Source organism: Phascolarctos cinereus, unplaced genomic scaffold (assembly GCF_003287225.1).
Source record: "Phascolarctos cinereus isolate Bilbo 61053 unplaced genomic scaffold, phaCin_HiC Scaffold_2;HRSCAF=192, whole genome shotgun sequence".
NCBI classification, from domain to species: Eukaryota; Metazoa; Chordata; class Mammalia; order Diprotodontia; family Phascolarctidae; genus Phascolarctos; species Phascolarctos cinereus.
This window is the reverse complement of record NW_027555625.1, coordinates 223,315,211-223,336,949: the sequence shown is the minus strand read 5'-3', so window position 1 is coordinate 223,336,949 and position 21,739 is coordinate 223,315,211. Positions and strand designations below refer to the sequence as shown.

The 21,739-nt window shown below is 40.4% G+C and overlaps 1 protein-coding gene across 1 annotated transcript; it reads right to left on the bottom strand.

Moving 5' to 3' along the window:
* Window positions 1–7,195: 7,195 nt before the first annotated feature.
* Window positions 7,196–21,039, bottom strand: POMC (proopiomelanocortin). Its single transcript, XM_020983954.2, has 3 exons — window positions 20,724–21,039; window positions 10,080–10,227; window positions 7,196–8,030 (listed from the first exon to the last, which is right to left on the bottom strand). Exons 1-3 carry the CDS (start codon window positions 21,032–21,034, stop codon window positions 7,380–7,382), a joined length of 1,110 nt encoding a protein of 369 aa, XP_020839613.2. The 5' UTR covers window positions 21,035–21,039; the 3' UTR covers window positions 7,196–7,379.
* Window positions 21,040–21,739: the final 700 nt, after the last annotated feature.

Sequence of the window (21,739 nt, the reverse complement as noted above, 5' to 3'; positions counted from 1 at the left end):
TGGATGTCAGTGTAATGAGGAGTCTTTATTTACTGAAAGGAGGGTCTTGTTTGCAGGAGTAGTGTGCGAGATGAGATTGGATAGGTAGAGTGTGGAGCTCTCAGGGCCTTGATCTGTTTAGTAAGTAACCATTTTTGCTTTGGAGTTGGGGAGTGACAGTAAAATAATAGAATTCTAGCATGGGAGGAGGCTATCTAATCCAACCTCTTTATCTCATAGGTGAGGAAACAAGCCAAGACATGAAGTGACTCTTGCCTAAGGTTATATGTAATGGGAGTAATATCCTGACATCTTCCCCTACACCATGCAAGTAAGGTTAGTTTTTCCATAAAAGGTATTGAAAATGTCCTCCATATTTAATTGGCTCAGGGGACGGAAGGCCCAAGCTATTGACATCTCTTCCTGGCAACCTGAGTACAAAACATCCAAGAATAATTCCAGGTATCTGGATCTTTGGCTGATGGACAATCATGGGCAACTCAGAGAAGATGGCTTCACTTAAGGAATCAACTCATGATATCCCTGATGGATCATATCTTTGTTGAATGTTCTACCCTGATATCCATCTATTAACAGTTGAATAACCTATGAGTTGTCTAGTTTTTCCCTTAGTATCAAACAAGCTACCAGAGGGTTAGCCTGAGTCAGACCCAACCCAGAACATCATATTCATGCCTAATGGCAGAACTAAGGCCATGTGTCTCCAAAACCAATGCTTTTTCCACTTAAGGAAAGAGGAGCATTAGGGAGAAGGCTCTAACAGGGTTGTCCAGGATGAGTTTAAAGAAAAGCAAAATGGGAGGTGGGGGAGATGAGTTAAGATACTGTAGGAATGAAGTTGTGGCACTGGGAAGTGAGAAGATGCAAGAAACAAGGGGGTTTGTTGACTAGCTAAAGGAATAAAGGAAATAGCATTAATTCTGGAGTCAGAAGATTTGGATTCAAATTCCACCTCTGATATTTACTACTCACGTGACCTTGGGCAAGTCACTTAACCTCTATGGGCCTCAGTTTCCTCATCTGTAAAGATGAGGGGGTTGCAATACTGATGTCAAAAAAAAGGGACATTGAAACATTTTTTAAATTTTTAAATTTTATTAATTTATTTTGATTTATCAACAATAACTTCCATATGTTTTTGAGTTTAAAATTTTTCTACCCCTTCCTCCCCACCACCCTCCCCAAGACGGCATATAGGCTATACATTTACATTCCTATTAAACATATTTTCACATTAGTGATGTTGTAAGTAAAAATTAAAAACAATAGGAGGAACCATCAGAAAGAGGAACCAAAACTGAACAGAAGAGAAAAAAAATGATAGGATTCAACTTCCATAGTTCTTTCTTTGGATGTTGAGAGCATGTTCCATCACGAGGCCTCTGGAGATGTCTTAGATCCTTGTAATGCTGAGAAGGGTTAAGTTTATCAATATTAGTCAATGCACAATGTGGCTGTTATTGTGTACAAAGTCCTCTTGGTTTGTTCACTTCACTCAGCATCAGACCATATAAGTTTTTCCAGGTTTTTCTGAAGTCAGCCTGTTCATCATTTCTTATAGCACAATAGTATTCCATTACATTCATATATCACAACTTGCTCAGCCATTCCCCAATTGATGGGCATCCTCTCAATTTCCAATTCTTTGCCACCACAAAAAGAGCTGCTATGAGTATTTTTGTACATTGAAGCATTTTTTAAATGCATGGAAGAGAAAGAAGTTTAGAAGGAAGTAGACAAGTAGGACAACTTTGAAAGGAATGTGTTGAATTTATTATGTACTTCTAAAAAAAGCAAGCTATATGAAATAGAGATTCATGGTTTCATATATAATCTTATATATATGGAAGTGCTCTTTTTGTGTGAAGTTCAGAATAAAAAATTATTTTTAAATAGTTCAACTTGATGGCCTCTAAGGCCATTTCTAACTCTTTATCAATGATTGTACAATATGATGTGGCAAAGGATCCCAAGATTTAGAGTCCGAAGGAAGAACTAGAAGAGTATATAGTAGGATTATAGATTGAGAGCTGGAAGTAACCTTAGAGGCTACGGTAGTTTAATTCCTTTTTTTTTTTTTACACTTGAGGAAACTGAGATCCAGAAAGGTAATGACTTGCCCAAAGCAACACAGGAAAGAAGGGGTAGAGTTAGACTTTGAACTCAGATCCTCCAAGCTTAAATCCAGCCATTAGTGTCCAGATAACCCAGTCCTGTGTTGACTGGCCATTCTACCAATTTCTTTCTATTTGTGATTTTATTTCTATGTAGGTCATAGTATCGTAGATTTAGAACCAGAAGGAGCTAGAGGGTGATTATCTCGTCCAATCCTTTCATCTTGCAGATGAAAAAACTAAAGCTCAGAGGCAAAATGGCTTGCCCAGAGTCACACACCTAGTAAGAGGCAGAGCCCAGAGTCAAACCTACATCCTCTGACTCCAGATCCAGGACTTTTTCCATTACACCATTTGGTCAGTTAGGTGTGTGTGTATGTGTGTTTATAGATCCTGGGATCAAAGATTTAGCACCATATGGGTCTTTAGAGTTCTAGTACAATGCCCTTATTGAACAGATGAGGATACTGAAGTCCAGAGAGGGGGAATTGTCTTGTCCAGGCTTACACAGCTAATCAGTAGCTGTGAGATTTGAATTCTAAAAATCCAGCACTCCTCCCACTGCCTGCCCCATGCTGCCTTTTATTGGGCACGTGTATATGAATGTATGTGTCTAAGTGTATAAAGCATCTGAATGTATGAATGTTGTCAAGAGAAAAAATCTGTTGAGCCTCTGGCTACCTGTGGTTTGGGATAGTTGAGTGAAATCTTGACTTCAGAACCTGGCATGCATCATAGTGTGAAGTTGGAGACTTTTTATACAACTGTTGGAGTCTGTAAGGTTGTGGAGGAAGTCAGGGTCTCAGAGGCTCCTATAGTCACTGATGGAACAATGCTTCTATCTAGCAGAAAACCTGTACTCAGAGCTGACTTCTCCCATTCCCTTTATAGGCTTCAACAGGGAGATGGTTTTTGGAGATTGGGGAAAAAATCATCCTCTTTGTAAGGGCTCTTTTCCTGCCTCTCTATTCCTGACCTGACCATCTCCACCATTTGTGTCTGTGACCTCTTGGTCTTTCCCTCTAATGATGCGTATCACAGTTCATTCATGCCTTCTCATCCTGTAAAACTCTTATCCATGTTGTCCCATAATTCTCTACAAGAGATCTACCCCCTCCCTTCACTTTCTCTCCAAACATACACACAAATGTGCTAGGAGCCCTAGGCAGTGTCATATAGTCGGATATCAAGCCAGAGTTGGAGTCAGGAAGGCCTGCTTATGGTGGTTACAAGCTATATGACCTTGAACAAGTCATGGGATCATAGATTTAGAGCTGGAAGGGACCTCTGAGACCATTAAGTCCCAACTCATTTTACAGATAAGGAAACTGAGGCATGAAGAGGCTCAAAGGATCCTACAGCTAGTAAGTGTCTGAGATAGCATTTGAATCCAGGTCTTCCTGACTCCAAAGTCAAACCCTCTATTCATTATGCAATACCGCCTCTCTAAGCCTCAGTTTACTCATCTGAAAATGGGTATAACAGTGGCACCTTCCTCACAGGTTATCCTTGTGAGGATCAAGTGAGACTATATCTATATATGGATTTGCAAACTTTTAAGTATTGTAAGAGTGTGTTATTATTTTTCTAAGCCTTTTTAAAAGGCTTAGAGTTTAATCAGTACCAGGACAGCCCAGGGGCTGTCTATACTGTTTTCTTCATCCTCAGTACATGATAAACTACCACCTTTTCCTATCTTACGCTTCTTGTATGAAACTGGCGAAATTTATTCAACATTTTTATCCACTGAAAAAAAAGAAATGAAAAGAAAAAAAGAAATTACCACCAGGCAAGAGGGCAACCAATATGATTGAACTGGGGTGGGAGGAGGCAGAGCCGCCTTGAGCCCTTTAAAGGCCTTGGTGATGGGAGATGGCAAGAAGAGTTGTGGATTGATGAGAGCCTGTGTCAAAGGTTTGGACTGGAAGGGGATCTTAGAGACTATCTAGGCATAGTATCCCAAAGGGCAGCCTGGCAGTGTGGAAAAGGCATTGAACTCTGGCTGTGCCAAATATACCAGAGAGAATTGGGGCAAGTCGCTTTACCCCAAAGGGCCTCACTTTCCTCATTTGTAAAATAAGAGGGTTGGACTACATATGGCATCTGAGGCCCCTTTTCAGCTTGCAAACTATGAGCCTACGTACCATTTTACATACACAAGTCTCTTAGTATTAGGAACTTGGCATTTGAGGTTCTGGGGCAGGATAATATCAGGAGGATGATTATAGTTAACATTGAAAATTTGCAAAGCACTTTATATCCAAGGGTCTCCTAGAGCCAGCTTGAATCCCCATTGTTAAAATGTTCAGTGTGGGCATATACACCTTGGAAACTGGCAAATATTGCAAATCAAGGTTTAATTTGTTGTTTCATTGATTATCATTCTAAACTTTAAAAAAGTGATGGGGAAAATTTTAATATCAGAGATTAAACTTAAAGGTGTATCTTGCAAACAGTTTTCCCCAGAGGGAATCAGTCATTAAATATTTCCCAGCACACCCCTGGTTATATCCATTATCCTATTTGAGCTTCATACTAGCCCCTCATTTAAGAATATGGGCATCTTAGGTATCACTACCTGCATCTCACAGATAAGGAATTGGGACCAAGGAGATTAAATAACTTTCCCATGGTCATCTAGACAATAACTAACTGTCAGAGGCAGGATCTGAACCCAGATCTCTCCTGATTCCAGGCCAAGCTGCTTATAGGTTGCAGTGGTTTCTTCTTCTACAACCCTTCTGTTAGACAGTGCCCAGCATGTTTAATAACTGCTTAATAAAAGTGCTTAATAAATGGTTGTTGATTAATTATCTACATTATTGCATTGGTTTTGTTCGTGCAAATTTTTTTAAATTTTATATAATCAAAATTATCTATTTTATGTTTTGTAATGCTCTCTATCTCTTGTTTGGTCATAAATTCTTCCCTTATCGATAGATCTGGCAGATAAACTATTCCATGCTCTCCTAATTTGCTCATGGTATCACCCTTTATGTGTAAGTCATGTACCCATTTGACCTTATCTTGGTATACAGTGTGAGGTGTTGTTCTGTTATACTGTTTTCCAGCTTTCCCAGCAGTTTCCATGAAATAATAAGTTTTTGCTCCAAAAGCTTAGATCTTTGGATTTATCATGTGACAGATTATTGTGTCATTTACTAGAACGTAATTTGTACTTAACTATTCCACTGATCCACCACTCTATTTCTTAGCCAGTACTAGATTGGTTTGATCATTACTGCTTTATAACAGTTTGAGATCTGGTATGGCTAGATCGCCTTCCTTCACATTTTTTTTTCATTGATTCCCTTGATATCCTTGACCTTTTGTTCTTCTGGATGAATTTTGTTATTACTTTTTCTAGCTCTGTAAAATAATTTTTGATAGTTTTATTTATTTAGGTAGAACTGTCACTGTTATTATATTAGCCTGGTCTACTCATGAGCAATTGATATTTTTTCCAGTTATTTAGATCTAACTTTATTTGTGTGGAAAGTGTTTTGTAGTTGTGTTCATATAGTTCCTGGGTTTGTCTTGGCAGGTAGACTCCCAAGTATTTTATACTGTCTACAATTATTTTAAATGGAATTTCTCTTTCTGTCTCTTGCTGCTGGGCTTTGTTGGTAATATGTAGAAATGCTGGTGATTTATGTGGGTTTATTTTGTATTTTGCAACTTTACTAATGTTGTTAATAATTTCTAGTTTTTTAGCTGATTCTCATATCTTCAAAGAGGGATAGTTTTGTTTCCTCATTGCCTATTTTAATTCCTTCCATTTCTTTTTCTTCTCTTATTGAGGTAGCTAACATTTCTAGCACAATATTGAATAATAGAGGTGATAATGGACATCCTTGCTTCACCCTTCATTGTATTGTGACTGATAATTTTGGAAGCACTCCAATTCAGAGATAAGGGGCACTGAGGCCAAGAGTCAACAAGATCCACTGGAGAGATATAGGAGTTAGAATTTATTTATATTCTGGCTTAAATTGATTGCTTATTGTTTCAAGGATCAGCCCTATCTTCTCGTGGAGAATGTAAGCTCCTTGAAGATTGGGAGAAGGTCTTATTGCTTCTCCCCCACTTGATTGGTGAGTGATTGACTGATTGCAGGACCTACCCGGATGTCAGGACCTACCCGGATGTCCATACCCTGTGGTCTCTTTCTAGCTCTGACTTGAAATGCTTTGTCTCTTCTCATCCCTATAATTTTCCATTCCGTCTAATCATTCATCCTCCCTGTGATTTACCAGAACTAAACATCCTTTCCTCTCCGCCACTACTTTCTATGTGTTATCTCCTTCTCTCAGAGTGTAAAGACGTTAAGAGCAGACTGTCTCTTTTTTGTATTTGTGGCCCCAACCTTAGCTTAATGATTGTCGTATAGCAAGTACCTAATAAACCATTCATTCATTCCCTTCTCTGGCCTTTAATTTTCTTTTCTCAGTACTAAGATTGCCTCTCTCAGATTGGGTGTAGTATGGTATTTGCAAAGGACATTTGAATCCCTCAAAAGAAAAGTAAGCTAATGTAAGATGGTGGCAGAGTTGTAACTAAGGTTAGGTGATAAGGACTTTTCCCCAGGTCATTGATAATTGGAGGGCACGTAGAGCATTTGTCAGGTGATCTCTCCCCTACCTGGGCTGGCCCTGCCCTACTCCCTTTCCAGGAAGTTGTCTCTTAATATTTTGAGATCTGAAGTCTCTCCTCCACCATCTGCCCAACTGAATGTGTCTTAAAATGTTTTATATAAGAGGAACTTGTTTATCGTGGTTGCCAGAAGTGCTAGTTAGTGGTTCAGGATGCTAGGATTCCAGTTCCTCTCTGGCATGCTAACTGTTATACCAATTGATATTCTACAAATCTACTTAGCTCACAAAAATTTTTTCTCCCCCATTCATTTGCATCACCTTGTGTTTCATTACATATGAAAATATTGTCACCTGTCAGTCTGGAAACTAGCCTTTCCCTCCTACTGTTCTTCCTTTCTTATCTGTAAAAAATGGTGCAATATATTTGCTTTTATGAGTATTTATATATTTTCTTCTTTATACACATTCTAAGTCAGAAATCAAATGTGAAATCAAATGAGCTTTATTTCCTAAAGACAGACAGCTTTAGCAGGTGAAGGCATGGCTGCTGAGGGTTTGACTATGTAGCACCCCAAGCCTGGGAAATGGGAGATAGGAATGTAGGAGGAAAGGAGAGGAAGCAGAAGGGACTCATAGAAAACCTAGGGTTGTCCCTCCCCCAGCTCCTCCATTACTGCCCCTTCTCGTGGGCATTCTTAACAATGGCGTTTCTGAACAGTGTCATAAGAGGGGTATGACTCTTCTCAGAAGCCATGAAGCCGCCATATCGCTTATTCTTATCCTTATCCTTACTCTTATTCTTATTCTTCTTCTTAATCTTGGGCGGGGTACCCCACCGGAAATGCTCCATCCTATAGCCCCCTTCTCCACTTGGTCCTGGGGTATGCCCCGTGTCATTATCATCTAGCTCAGGAGCATCAGCTAAGTCAATCTTCATGGAGAGGTCCCTTCTGAAGTCTACAGGGTAAGACTCTGCAGATTCTTCTTCTACCCCATTGGGAAAGACCTTCACAGGGCGCCGCTTTTTACCCACTGGCTTCCCCCAGCGGAAGTGCTGCATGGAGTAGGACCTTTTGGCATCCAATCGCCTGGCTTTTCGGATCAGTGGCTGATCCTCTCCTTGCACCTCTTTGTCCTCTTCCCAAACTCCTGGAGAGACCAGGTCCAGGAGGTCCCCCTGCATTAGCTCCCGTATCTTTTGGTCCACATTCCCTTCATCACTACTGATGGTATCATCATGGATATCTCTTTGCTTTGTGCTACGTTTCAGCTCATTTGATCCATAGAGTGCATGGTCCAGATCACAGGATTTGAGGCATGCCTGAGGTAGAGAAGAGATGGGAGTGAGGGCAAAGGGTGGGTAGGAAGGGAGAATATCCTACCACCGCATCTGCCCACAGTAGGTGCTTAACAATTCAACTGATTTCAAAGTTCTGAATATGAAAAGATCAAAATGTGTTTATTAAGTGCCAACAATATGCTAGGTAGACTCTAGAGATGCAAAGCAAAAAAAAAAAAGGAAGAAAGAAAGAAAAGACAAAGAAATAGTCTGTCTTGAATTGACTGGAATTGAACTTCAAGCCTGAATTGGTGAGATAGGTTGGTATTGTGGTGAATATTCCTCCAGATTCAAAAAGAAAAGAAAAATTCTTAATTCTAGACTCTCTGGTTCATGCCTCAGCCCTGATCTTATATTTGGACTTGACCTTTTTTTCCTTATCCTGTTCCCATGTCAACCAGCCCCATAACCACACCACCTCACCCTGTGCCCACATTAAGCCTTTACAGCCTTCACCAAATATGAGACCCAGTTTGTCCAAGTCAGTGAACTATTGGGTAAGAAATAGGCTTCCTGGTAATCCCACCCTCGTTTGGGATGAAGAGACTAAAACCAGGGTTCCATATGGGACACAGAGAATAGGGACCACTTTCCAGACCCACTCACTGACTGAGAGATGTGATGCTGTACCCTCAAGTCAACCATTTCATGGAGGAACAGCCAGAGCCATGAATCAGAGAGACTCTGGGTACTCACCACAGAGGGGTAAAGGAAGAGCCCAATCCAACTCAGCTGCAGGGAATGTCCCAGGCTAATAATTTAGAGTCCTAAAATTTTAGAATTGGCAATGGTCTTAGAGATTAGTCCAGTCTCCTCATTCAGCAGATGAGAAAACTGAGTACCTGAAACATTAAATGTCATGTTTAAGGTCACATGGTTAAGTAGTGATGGTGAAGACTAGAACCCAGGTCTCCTGGACTGTAGTCCAGAGTCTTTCGTGCTTAAGTAGACTCCCCCAAAGTGGAGGATGTGTTTGGAGGACAGCTATAGCATAATGGTAAGAGCGCTGGACTTGGAGTCAAGAGAACATGAGATTAATTCAGGACTCTGATGTTAGCTGTGTAACTGTGGACAAGTCCCTTAATCTCTTTGTAAACCACTTCAGAAATGTGAGCTGTTATCACCATAAGTCATAAGATCACAAGACTAAATAAATGTACAGATAGAAGAGAGCTTAGAGGGATCTAGTTAAGCCCTCATTTACAGAGGAGGAAACTGAGGTCTGGAAAGGTTAAATAACTTGTCCAAGGTCACAGAGATACTAAGTGATGAAGCCAAGATTTGAACGCAGGTCCTTTGACTCCAAATCCAGGGTGTTAGACATGGAGTCCACCCTGAGTTTGAATCCTGCCTCTGATTCAGTTGACCCTGGGAAAATCCTTTCAACTCACTTGGCCTCAGCTTCCTAATCTGTAAAATGGGGATAACAGTACAGGGTTGTTGTGAGGGTCAAATGAGATAACATGTAAAGTGCTTTATATAAAAGCTAGCAATTAGGTTTGCTATTATTACTGCCTGGTCTCTTTTCAAAGGAAAGGAAATGACATCTTGGTTTTTCCTTCCTCTAGAGAAGTTGCTTGGGGAGAAGGCAGGGGGGAGGGAGGAAAGGTGACATGAGGCCAGTTGAAAAGAAATAATTATATTTAACTGAGAAATGGGGAGATGGGAATCTCTTCCCCCCACCAGCAATTGACTCTAATTATCTTAAGATACCCATTATGACAGCTTAGAAAGTCACTGTTTCCAAGTAGTTCAAAGTGGGAGATATCCTATAGGAAGCACAGGAGATCGAGGAGAAGGTGGGCAGGACAGAAAATAGGCTCCCTAACTTCAAACCCCACCCCCCATTCCCATAGCAACTTCCCTCAGTCATCTGTATTTTCACTTTGATCCCAGGCTAGGTAGAAACTCCCACTTGACTGTAACTGAGCTCCCCCCTCTCTGAGTCCCTTCACTTACCTCCCTCCTTCCCAATAACACATGCTGCCCCTTTTCCTCAAACCAAGATGTCATCCCCCCGGTCCCACTTACAGTGTAACTCTCTGGTGTTGCTTTATCTTTACACTGTCTGACGTCCGGGCACGGATTATAAACCGACTCTGAGGTCTGAAACAGCAGGGCCACGAGCAGGGCCCCGAGACAGCTCCAAGAAGGCTTCAGCATCTTCCAGGATGGAGCTCTGCAGACACAAAGCATGGTTGGAGGCTTCCCCACAGGGAGTAGGGTGATACTGACGAGTCACCAGGAAGGACCATGTGCCAACACTAACAACTTGGAGGGTTTAAAGCCCTTCAACTACATAATCCAGAGGTGACAGGAAGTAAAGGAAAGGGGCTAAAAAGACCTAGGAGGGAAAGGCTTTGTGCAACAAGGCACAACAACCTGGGACAGAGGTGGGGAGCGACGTAACATAGAGAAGCCTTAAAACAATTCTGGCTACCCCTTTCTTTTCCTTCTGCAATCAGACAACCAGCAGCACGTAAAGCTAGAAAGAACCTGGGAAATGATCTGATCCAGCACCCATTTTATTGAGAGGGGAAATGACTAGTTTAGGTGAACATGCTTATCCAGGTAGCAGGAAAGCCAGTGTCATCTTTTGGAAAATGTGGGGTTTGGACTAGACAGGTATGAATGATGCAATGACTTAGAGGGGGCAATTGCATTTTAAAACAGGAGCTAGTTAACTCCAAAAAATTCCTACTTAGAGCCAAACATGGGGGAAGATGTCTTTGTTTTTGTTTTTAAAACAAGAGGACTTTCTTGGTTTCCTTTGCCTACTTTCATAAGCACCTATTCCCCACCCATCTCCCCAAGTCAGAAAAATAGTTCTGAGTACCATGTTTCCCTTTGAGAAAGTTTGGCAGAGCCAACCTAGAGTTTTTTAGCCTGGCTGTGAGATTATGGGCAGTAAGAAATAAGACAACAAAACGACAAATTCCATTTGGCTCTGGAAAGGCAGAGCAATTCATAGAGTGTTAGAGCTAGAAGAGGCCTTAGAAATCCTCTAATCTGACCCCTTTGTTTTCCAGATGAGGAAACTGAGGCTCAGAGAAGCTAAGGGACTTTCCCGAATCACTCTCCTATTGTCCCCATCCTCCTTGAGTCCCACCAACCCTTCAATTCCCTTCAAATCCACGTTTATCAAATGCTTATTGAGTACAAGGTAGGAAGGAGCCTGTAATATTAGCTAACAAAGACAGCACTTAAAAGTTTGGCAAAGGGGCAGAAAGGTGGTGCAGTGGATAGAGCACCGGCCCTGGAGTAAGGAGGACCTGAGTTCAAATGCGACCTCAGACACGTACACTTACTAGCTCTGTGACCCCGGGCAAGTCGCTTAACACCATTGCCTAGCAAAAAGCAAAAACAAACAAACAAAACATTTGGCAAAGTGCTTTGACAGATGCAGAAAGTGAAGCTGAGAGGTTAAGGAATTTGGCCAGGGTCACAAAGCTGGTAAGTATCTGGGGCAGGATTTGAACTGAGGTCTTGCTGACTCCCAGTTCAGCACTCTATTCACCACATCACCTCACTGCCCTCAGTCTTAAGAAGACCTGAGTTCAAGACCTGTCTCTGTGATTCTGGGCAAATTGATTAATCTCTCATTGACCCAGGTAGCTAAGGGTATAAGTTGCAAAGCAGATACTACATATCGGTATCAGTGGAGGGAGTTTCCTCACTGGGAGTTTACCTATACTAATGAAACCACAGACCCAGTCTAAGAAAAATGTCTAAGGCGCTGTGTTAAGCCTGGAGGGGAGGGGAATACAAAGATAGGAGAAAAACTCATAGCTCTTTCCCTCAAAGAGCTTCCAGTCTCATAGGAAGAATGCTAGCTGTACAAGATGTTCAATGCAGGGTAGGTTGTGATGGGGCTAAGGAGAAATCCACAGTGCTCCAGCACAAAATGAAGAGGGGGAGGGGGAATCACCTGAAACTTCTGGTGGGAGAATCAAAGAACACTTCAAAAGCATGCAGTATCTGGACTGGACCTTAAAATCTTTCCATAAATTTAGACACGATTCTTCCCCTGCCCCCTTCCAAGCTTTGTTACCTCCTTGAAAATGTTTGTTCTTTGATGAACTACCCATCTTATGAGATCTTCAAGGAGAGAGACTTAGGCTCTGCTCTTTTCTCTCTTTCTCTATATCCTCATAGAATCAAAGATGTGGAGCTGAAAGGACCTCAGAGGGTATCTAGTCCAGCTCTCCTCATGAGGAAACTGAGGCCCAGGGAAGTGAATAAAATGTGCCCAAGATCACACAGGTAGTAAGAAAGGGGCAAGGTTGAAGCCAAGTCCCTCATTATTGCTGTTGTTCAGTTTTTTTCCTATTCTTTGTGACCCCCATTTGAGGCTCTCTTAGTTTGCCACTTCCTCCTCCAGCTCATTTTACAGATGAGGAAACTGAGGCAAACAGGGTTAAGTGACTTGCCCAGGGTCACACAGCTAGTAAATGTCTGAGGCCAGATTTGAACTTAAGTGTTCTTGACTCCACTCTACCTCCTTTTCTAGGCATATCCTTTCCCATTGCCTTACACAAATCTTCTGCTCAGGCCATATTGAGGTAAGAGAATTTTAGTATTGCCATATCTGTTTGAACAGAAAGTCATCACTAGCAAGAGCTTGCAGAATTTAGCTGAGACACCCAACTTTAGCTTAGATAATTAACTGATTGGTGATAACTTTCTGGGTCATTTTTATTACTTTTATTTACTTAAGATGAGCGTGTCAAGTAGCTAGGCATAGCTCTGAGGTTAATGGCTGGTTTGAAAATTCCATCTTTATCCCTAGTATTTACTGGCTAGTTTATAGTTTCACTTGCTGTAGTTCTTTGCCTTCTGCTCTCAGTTCTTTGAAGTGTAAGCGTTTACCTTCCCTTTCTGTCCTCTGGAAAATTCTATTGTATCCATCTTGCCTTGTAACTAAAACCTATAAAATGTTGCTGAAGCATGGCCCGTGAGTTTTTGCATACCTTGGAACTATGCCCAGCATTTAATAAACTGGTTATTAGAGTGTCTCTGGGTAGCAGTAAGTGTGATTGACAGCAGTACCTATCAATGAATCCTCGGACAATTTTTATGTCACTGGTTAACTCACTGCTTCCCGAACCCAGATTAGCTATTCCTACATCTTCAGCTTTACTATTCTTCCCATCTGCAATGTCTTCACACACCTCTTTGCTCATATTAACCCTGCCTACTTATGTGGCCTTGGGCAAGTCACTTCATTTCTCTGGGCCTCAGTTTCCTCATTTGTAAAATGAAGGGTTGAACTAGATGACCTCTAATTCCCTTCCAGCTTGAAATCTATGACCCTAGGATCTATCTTTCAAGTCCCAACCCAAAAATGGCCTCCATGGAATCTCCCCTGGACTACTCTAGAAGGAACTGATCTTTCCCCCATCTGGAATCCTTTCTCTTACTGTACCAGTTACTGGATATTTATTATTCAAGATCAAACTAGGTAAGTACAACTTGGGCTCTGTCCTGGTAGAGGTGAAAATTTTTGGTAATATATATCTTGCCTCCCCTGGTATTAATGATCAGAGGGATACCTAGCAGGGCATCTCTGTTACATCTTTCAAGGAATTTCATCAAATACTGACACATGCTGGGGGGACATAAAGAAAGCCTTCAAGTCAGAGCTTTGTTTAACCAAATCAAATTCTTTTTTTAATCTGCAAACAATAAGTTCAGTGAGATCATACATTTCTTACATCAGTTGTTTGATGGTGGAGATGTAATCTACTGTAATATTACCAAAGTCTGCTTATTTCCTAATGATGCTCTCACTAATACTCTCACAATACATCTATATATTATTCTTACAAAAATTTTATATGGACAGGAAAGTAGGTAAATAGAATGGTATTTTTCCAGTTACCTTTTTTGAATAGTAATAAAGTTTGATGTTTTTCCCTTCACAATCTTGGTAACTTCTTCTCTTTCAAATCACCTTGAGAATCAATCTTTTAATTCTCTCCCAGCTATATGTCTTCCAGTGACATATATACTTGTTTTGGTCCTCCTCTCTTTTATCTTCTTTGCCCTCTTTAATGCCATTTCTACCCCTAAAAGCATATTCAAGACTATGATATCAGAGTCTAAGCAGCCTGTATTCTGTTTTCCAAATTAATAACACTTTTCCACTCTAGCCGTAGTCTGTCCACAAGGCTGTATGACCCTCATTTTATTAGCAAGCTTCCTGGTACCATCAATGTTGGTTAGGGTGTCCTATAGAAAGCAAGATCATATAGAACTGTGGAACATATACAACAATTCCTAAGTCTTGACACCCCAGTACTTAGCCCCAGACTATACATAGAATTTCTGAAAGATTAGACTACCCTGCTTGAATTTCTTAAATGATTTAATACACTAGGTATCCCTGTTCTAAGCCAGGCTTCAAATTTAGTCAGGAAGAGATCTGAGAGGTCCAGCTATGAGAAACATATTGACAAGTTAAAAAATACTGGGTGTCCTGAAAGTCTTAGTTTCGAGCTATATGGCAAGATTGATGACATGGAGGGGAGGAAAAAGAAAGGAAGCAGGATAAGAAGGTTTGGTAATTATGATAAATAGTACACTACAGTGGGTTTGGTCCTGGAAGACCTGGGTTTGAATTCTAGGTCTGACACTCATTCATTTATTCAAAAAGTATTAATTAAGCACCTACTAAGTGCCAGAAACTCCTATGTTACTTGGGCAAGTACTTAACCACCCTGGACAAGTTACTTAATTTCAGCCCCACCCCATTTCCTCATCTGAAAAACAAGGACACTGAGCTAAATGATCTCTCTAAGGTCCCTTCCAACTTTGAATTTCCAGGATTCTAGAATATGAGGCAAATTGAAAACAACAAAACAAATAACAAAGCTACATTCAAAAGATTTGATTCAAGTAGGAAAATTGTCTAAAGTTCCTCTCCCACTCCAGCTCAAAGCTCTTCTTTATTCCCTACAAATGGGAAGCTCATCTTAAAATTGGTGTTAGTCTTCTCTTGCCAACTAAATTTTAAGCTCTGAAGGTTGCAAAAGTGAGTTTGACTTCTAAAGTCAACACTTAATAAATATTTGTTGGTTAATTGTAATCAGGTATGTTTGTTTACTTCTATTTATTTTTTTTACTTTACTTCTTTTTTACTTTATATTACTTCTATTTATTTTTATACCTATCCCTCCAGTTGAAGGAGGTAATTGAATCAATAAAGTAAGAATTTATTAAACATGTACCATGTGCCAGACACTGGAGATACAAAGACAGAAAAGAAATTTTCCCTGCCTTCAAGGACCTTACATTCTAACAGGGGAGATAGCACATATACCCAAAAAAACAAAAAACAAAAACAAAACAAAAAAGAAAAACCAAACCCACACACAAAAAATTTAAAAAATAAAATAAAATAAATTTCGTTTCATTTGGGAAGAAAGTGCCAACAAACCAGGAAATCAGCCTTTATGCAGAGACAGTGGCCCTTGAGCTGAATCTTGAGACCAGGGATTCCTAGACGTGGGGGTAAAGAAGAGGAGCATTCCAAGAATGGGGGACAGCCCAGTGCAAAGACATGGAAACAGGAGATGGAGTGTTGTTTGTAAGTAGACCAGTTAAATGTTTTGTACTCCTCTTGGACTGAGTGGATAAAGCCAGAGTAACTGTGGAAGACAGGGACAACAAATGATTTTATAACTCACTCTGTTTAATTTAGAAATTAAGGACACACATTTTCTTCAAATCTGGCTTGTATAAAACTAGAGTGTGGTCTATAGTAGGATTTAGAGCTAGAAGGGAGGCACAGCTAGGTTGGGCAGTGGATAGAGCACCAGCCCTGGAGTCAGGAAGATCTGAGTTCAGATCCAGCCTGAGACACTTACTGGCTGTGTGACCCTGTGTGAAGTCACTCAGTCCATTACCAGAGAGAGAAAAAGAGAGAGAGAGCTAGAAGGGACTATAGGAATCTTCTAGTTCAAATCCCCTTAATTTTACAAGTGAAGGGACTGAGCCCAGAGAGGACTTTGCCTAGGGTCACACAAATAGTAAGCAGCAGACTGGATTCAAATCTATGTCTTTAATCATTTCAAATCCAGGATTCTTTCTACTAATCCCACGTGTCTTATAAGTGGCATTAGAACTTAAGCTCCTTGAAGGTAAAGACTATAATGCTTTTGTCTTCAAATCCTCAGAATAATAATAGTCTTCATATACTTTAAAAATTTTGTCTTCATAACAACTATATATGTATGTAAGTATCCCTGAAACATGTGATGGGAAGACATATATATTTCATATCTAAAAATGTGTGATGCATCATAATATGTTATATTACATATAATATGTAATATATTACATTATATGTTATAATATATTTTAACATGTCTCCCCATCAAAGACATATCTCTATCTATAGCTTTCCTTCTGTAATATTCCCTATATCATCTCAGCTCTCCTGCTTCTCTGTCTTCACTTTATTCATTCCCTCAAAGATCTGTTCCCCCTGATGACTTTGGCTTATATTGCTGACTCCCAAATCTATCCTGCTTTCCTGAGCCTCAGTCCTTTCTTTTCAAATACCTGGGGGGACATCTACATCTCAAATTTAACATCTCTATAAATTCAAATTTATCCTATTTCTCCCCAAGCCAGTTCTTCTTCCTTATTTTTCTAGTTCTCTGTCATTAACCCTTCTCCCTGTCATATCCATTCAGCCCCCAAATACTACACAATCTTCCTTCATGATATCTTTTATTCCTGCTTCTTCTTTTTGGCCCCCATTCTGCCCTCCTCCACAGCTGCCCTGATCCAGGCTTTTATCACCTTATGCTGGAATTAGTGCAGTACTATTCCAACGGGGCTTCTGCCTCCTCTTCTCCAACTCTACCCACCTCTAGTCCATCCTCTACACAGCTGCCAGCTTAATTTCACTGACACCTTTGCCAATATCATCCTCCTTTCACCCCCGCCCCCAACTCTCCATGACTCCCCATTACCAGCCTACAGGATAAAGTCCCAGTTCTTCAGTCTGGCATTAAAGATTATTAATGATTGACTTACCTCGTTAGCTTTATTTCTCACCATTCCCCCTACACAGACCATCCACTTTGGTCAAACTCGTTATTCCTTCTCCACTTCCCAGCAGAGCACATGTACTTCAGTCTTATGCCTGCTTTCCTTCCACTTGTTTCTCCCTCCACTTGTTTAAGTGCTGCTTTCCCTTCAAAGGCCAGCTCAAGTCCTCCATCCTTTATGAAATCTTCTCTAAATACTCGAGCTTCCAGCCCTATCCCCTGAACTCCCCTACCCTGGCACATACACAACTCAACATACACATGAGCTTAGAGCAGTGCCTGGCACACAGTAGGAACTTAGTAAATGCTAATTGACTAACACACTGACAGCATACACACACACCTTCAGAACCATCATTTTGCACTTAGCACGCACTGCCTATTATAATGTGTCCTAAAAGTCTTAATACAGTTTTCAACTGATAAAAATTAAAGTGGCTGTATGACTTTTGGGACACCTTGTATTTTTGTTTGTTTTTACAGAACAAACATTTATAGATTGCTCCCACTTTGTAAGAGGTCCTTGTAACAAAGTAAAGCAGTTAAGTAAAACTAATAAAGAATTGCCTGGGTACACTGAGAGCTTAAGAGTTATTGCCAGTATCTATCAGAGGCAGAATTTAAACCCAGGTCAAAGGCAACACATCATAGTGATTGATTTGTAGTCAAGAAGATCTGGGTTTGAATCCTGCCTTTAACTTTTACTAGCTGTGTGATCCTGGGCAAGATATAACATCTTTAGGTCTCAGTTTCTCTATCTGTAAAATGGGAATAATAACAGAATTGACTTCACCGAATTATCACTAAGATCAAATATGATAATGTGTAAAAATCCTTGTAAAGCACAAAGTGCTATACAAATTTGAGTTATTTTTTATTTTGGACCCTATTGCCTAGACATCTACCCCACTACACTATGTTTCTTTTCTAGAATTTTTAGTTAGCTTTTGTGTCTATGCTCTGTCTGCTCACGGGGGTCAGCTTCTTCAAGGGAGAGACTGAACTTTGTTTTATGTCTCTTGATATCCTGAGTACCTGGCCCCATGCCCTACACAGACAAGATGCAAAATCAATGTTTGTTTCTGCTGCTGCTAATGATGACCTATAACATCCAGAGTTTAACTACTGTCAACATCCCAAATGGTGGCAGAAGAAATCTTCAACATATGGATGATAAAACCAGGATCTTGAAAGAGCTATGCTTATTAATATTCATCAGTATCATTGACATCTATTGAAGTCTAAATACGGAGCAAAGTCTTTCTGAATAGACTTCACAATATTTAACATTAACCCTGATTCTCCAGAAAGAGCCAATGTTTCCTGAATTGTTAAGTTGGCGTGGAATTTTTTTTCACTTTTACAGGACAGAATCTAGAGTGGCAGGGACCTTTGTAATCATCTAATCTAACACATTTTATAGAGGATGAAACTGTGTTGTTTATCAGATTATCCCAAGGGAAAGTGTGGCCCTGGAGAAACAGGGCAGCATAGGTAAAGTTTAAAGGGGGAGTCACAAGGAATGGCTTAGAAACAGTCTAGAGCTGTCCATTATGAACTCCCTGGTGGTACAACATGGGGCAGGGCTCAGGAAACCTAGGGGGAAGAATGAGAGATCAGCTTCAAACCAGGATTCAGGAGACCAGAGTTCTAGTCCTGCCTCTGAAATCATCTCAGTGATCTTGGACAAGTCAATTCCTCTTTCTGAGCCCTAATTTCCCCATTTGTAAAATGAGAGACTCCTTGTAGCTCTAATGACAGTATCCAGCATGTAGGGGTATTGAAGGGATATGGAGGGACTAACAAGAAACCTCATCCTCATTACAATTTTGCTGCAAACTAGCCTTAATTTTAGGGAGAAAAGTAATCAGCATTATCAAACAGCAGGTGCAGGAGCAGGGATAAGTCTTGTAGGTCACTTGCATGCAGGTGTCACCATTGTCCAGATTTTCTGTTTCTTTTAGAATTCTTTAATATCAGATGCTACAGTGAGATAAAGGGGAATGAGGGCAGAAAAGGCCAATAATGACCTTGGATAGAGCAGTTTCAATAGCATTTGTAAGGAAACCTTTTTTTTATTGATAAACTTCAGCTGGAAGAGTAGAGTTTCCATAGACCTGTTTGGTTCATTGACAGGCTGAAGCTGGTGGCTCAAGTCAAGCCAGGCAACTTAGCAAAAGTAAAACAGAAAAGTAAAAGTGACCAGTGGGGATGGGAGCAAAGCTGACTGGAGAATCACAAAATCTCAGAGTTGGAAAGGAACTCTAAGGCCATCTAGCATAGTGCTTAGTACATAGCAGATGCCTAATTAATTCTCATCAAATTGAAATAGAGTTAAGTAGAATTGAATGAACACATCCGTACCCATAACCAACTAGGTTATGGGTATAGCACAGCATCCCAACCAGCATTTGTTCAAAAAATAAAATAAATAAATAAACTGGCTGGATGAGAATGGATGTTTTGTCATTGTGTCAAAGTATCTTTTTCTTTCATAAAAACTTAGGAAGCAGGAAGAGCCTTGGGCTGAGCACTTAGCCCTAAATCTTTTCTATTTCTGTGAATTAGAAATTAATTCTACAATGTAAAGTTCTACAATTCTGTCTAGCAGAACAGAAAAAGGAGATTTCAGAACCGTGCACAACTTCATAACCATCAAAACTTAAGTTAAAACCAAACATTTATGGGAAAGAGAAACTCAGTGTCTGTAATTCTGTTGAACTAAGTAAGTTGGCCCTAATCTATAAATAACAGGCTACTCAGACAATGCTAATAACTCAATTATGTCAGGTGATGTGAGCGAACATGAAAATGAAGACTAAGGGGAAAAAGTCTGTATGAAAAGTTAGTGATGACTTTAACAGTTTGTTTTCACTAATGTACGTAGTATAATTTCCAGAGTTAGCTTTGTTCCCAGTTTATATTGAATTTAAGAAGTAACAGCAAAATATAATGTATCATCAAAGCAAAAAAAAAATTGAGTAGAAATACAATATTGCTTTCTCATTTTTACTTTTAACTTAGTGGATGGAAGACAATGCGTAAGATGAAAAGGAAAGAGTGAGAAAGAGAGAGATGGAGAGAGAGAGAGAAAAAGAAAAATTAAAGAAAGAAGAGAATGAAGGAATGAAGATATGAAGGGAGGCAGGCAAACAGATGGGAGTATCTCTGTCATATTCCACTCTTTCAGTGGATCCTGGGTGCTCTTCTTCAAGAACATATTATGCAGACAAAGAGACATTGTCTACAAAGCAATTTAAGCTTGGAAGGAAAAGTCTCGAGAAATGTAAACTGGTGTGGTTATTCTCTCTGTCTCTAAAAGATGATGAAGTTCCTATTTCTAAAGAAATGGCTGTTCCTCACAACTTCTCAGTTCAAAACATTTGCCTCAGAAATCTAAGGTGTTTAAAAATTTTAAAGACCAAGGACTGATATTGCCAAGTTTGACACACCAAAACTGACTCATCTGCACCCTTAGGATCAGGAGAACCTTAAATGCTTCATAGATCCTTTGATCTCAGTGGGAAAAGGTGATAAGAAACCCTAGGGACAAGGCTTTTTGGTGACAGGGATCAGACTGAAAAGCTTAGCCTATATATTGTTTTCCCCTCCTTACCTGCTGTCTGAAGTGTGGTCTTGCCTTCTGTCTCTTGCAGTCAGGGTGCGTGTGTGCACGAATGTTTGTGGGCTGTGTGATCCCTTTGCTCTGTCTCTCTTCTTTTCTTTCACCTGTTTCTCTCTCTCTGTCTCTCTCTCTGTCTCTCTCTCTCTCTCTCTCTCTCTCTCTCTCTCTCTCTCTCTCTCTCTCTCTCTCTCTCTCGATCTTCCTCTTCTCTCTTCCTCCTGGTCCTTGGTCCTTTTATAGCTGTGGGGACAGGGTGAGATTTGTTTGCAGCAATCTCTCTGGAAGAGCTTTTCAAATCTCATCTATGGGAAGTGAGGGGGGAGATGAGTTTGAAGAGGAGGAGGCGTGTTCCAGCTAAAAAGCAGAACAAAAGGACAAACAATGCCTGAAAGAAGACTTGATCTCTTTCCGCTAGCCAGAAGATTAACACTTTCCAGAGGAAGTTTAACACCTGCTTGCATCCCTGGGCTGTCTGCTTAACTTAATGAAAGACTTGGGTGTCAGGTAGCTGCCTCTCAACTTTCCTGGCTCCTGAGATGGCTTAACACCTCAGTGCAGATCAGGGTTACTCATCACCTGTCCATGTTTGGGGATCATGTTGTAGGTCACTCATGAAGATTGAGCAGATTTAATTTCCTTTGTTTTCCCAAAGTGAATGTCATAGCAGTGAATGTGCTTCTGTGATTCTTCGTATTTTCCAAATCTCTTGAAATACAGGTCCATGGCGTAATCAAAAGAGCACCGTCCGAGTCTGAAGTCAGAAAACCCTGGCTTAAATCCTGGCCTTTTTGGTGGTGCTCGACCTTGCACAAGTCACTTTGGCTTTTTTGTGTCTCAGTTTCCTTGCTTATAAAACAGGGATGATGATAACAGCCGTCATGCCTACATTGCAGGGTTGTGCTGAGGATCAAAGGAAATGGCGATTGCAAAGTATTTTGTGACGTCTAGCGTAATACGTAGATGTCAGTTATTATTATTAGTAGTGTTCCTCGCTTGATGATATAATC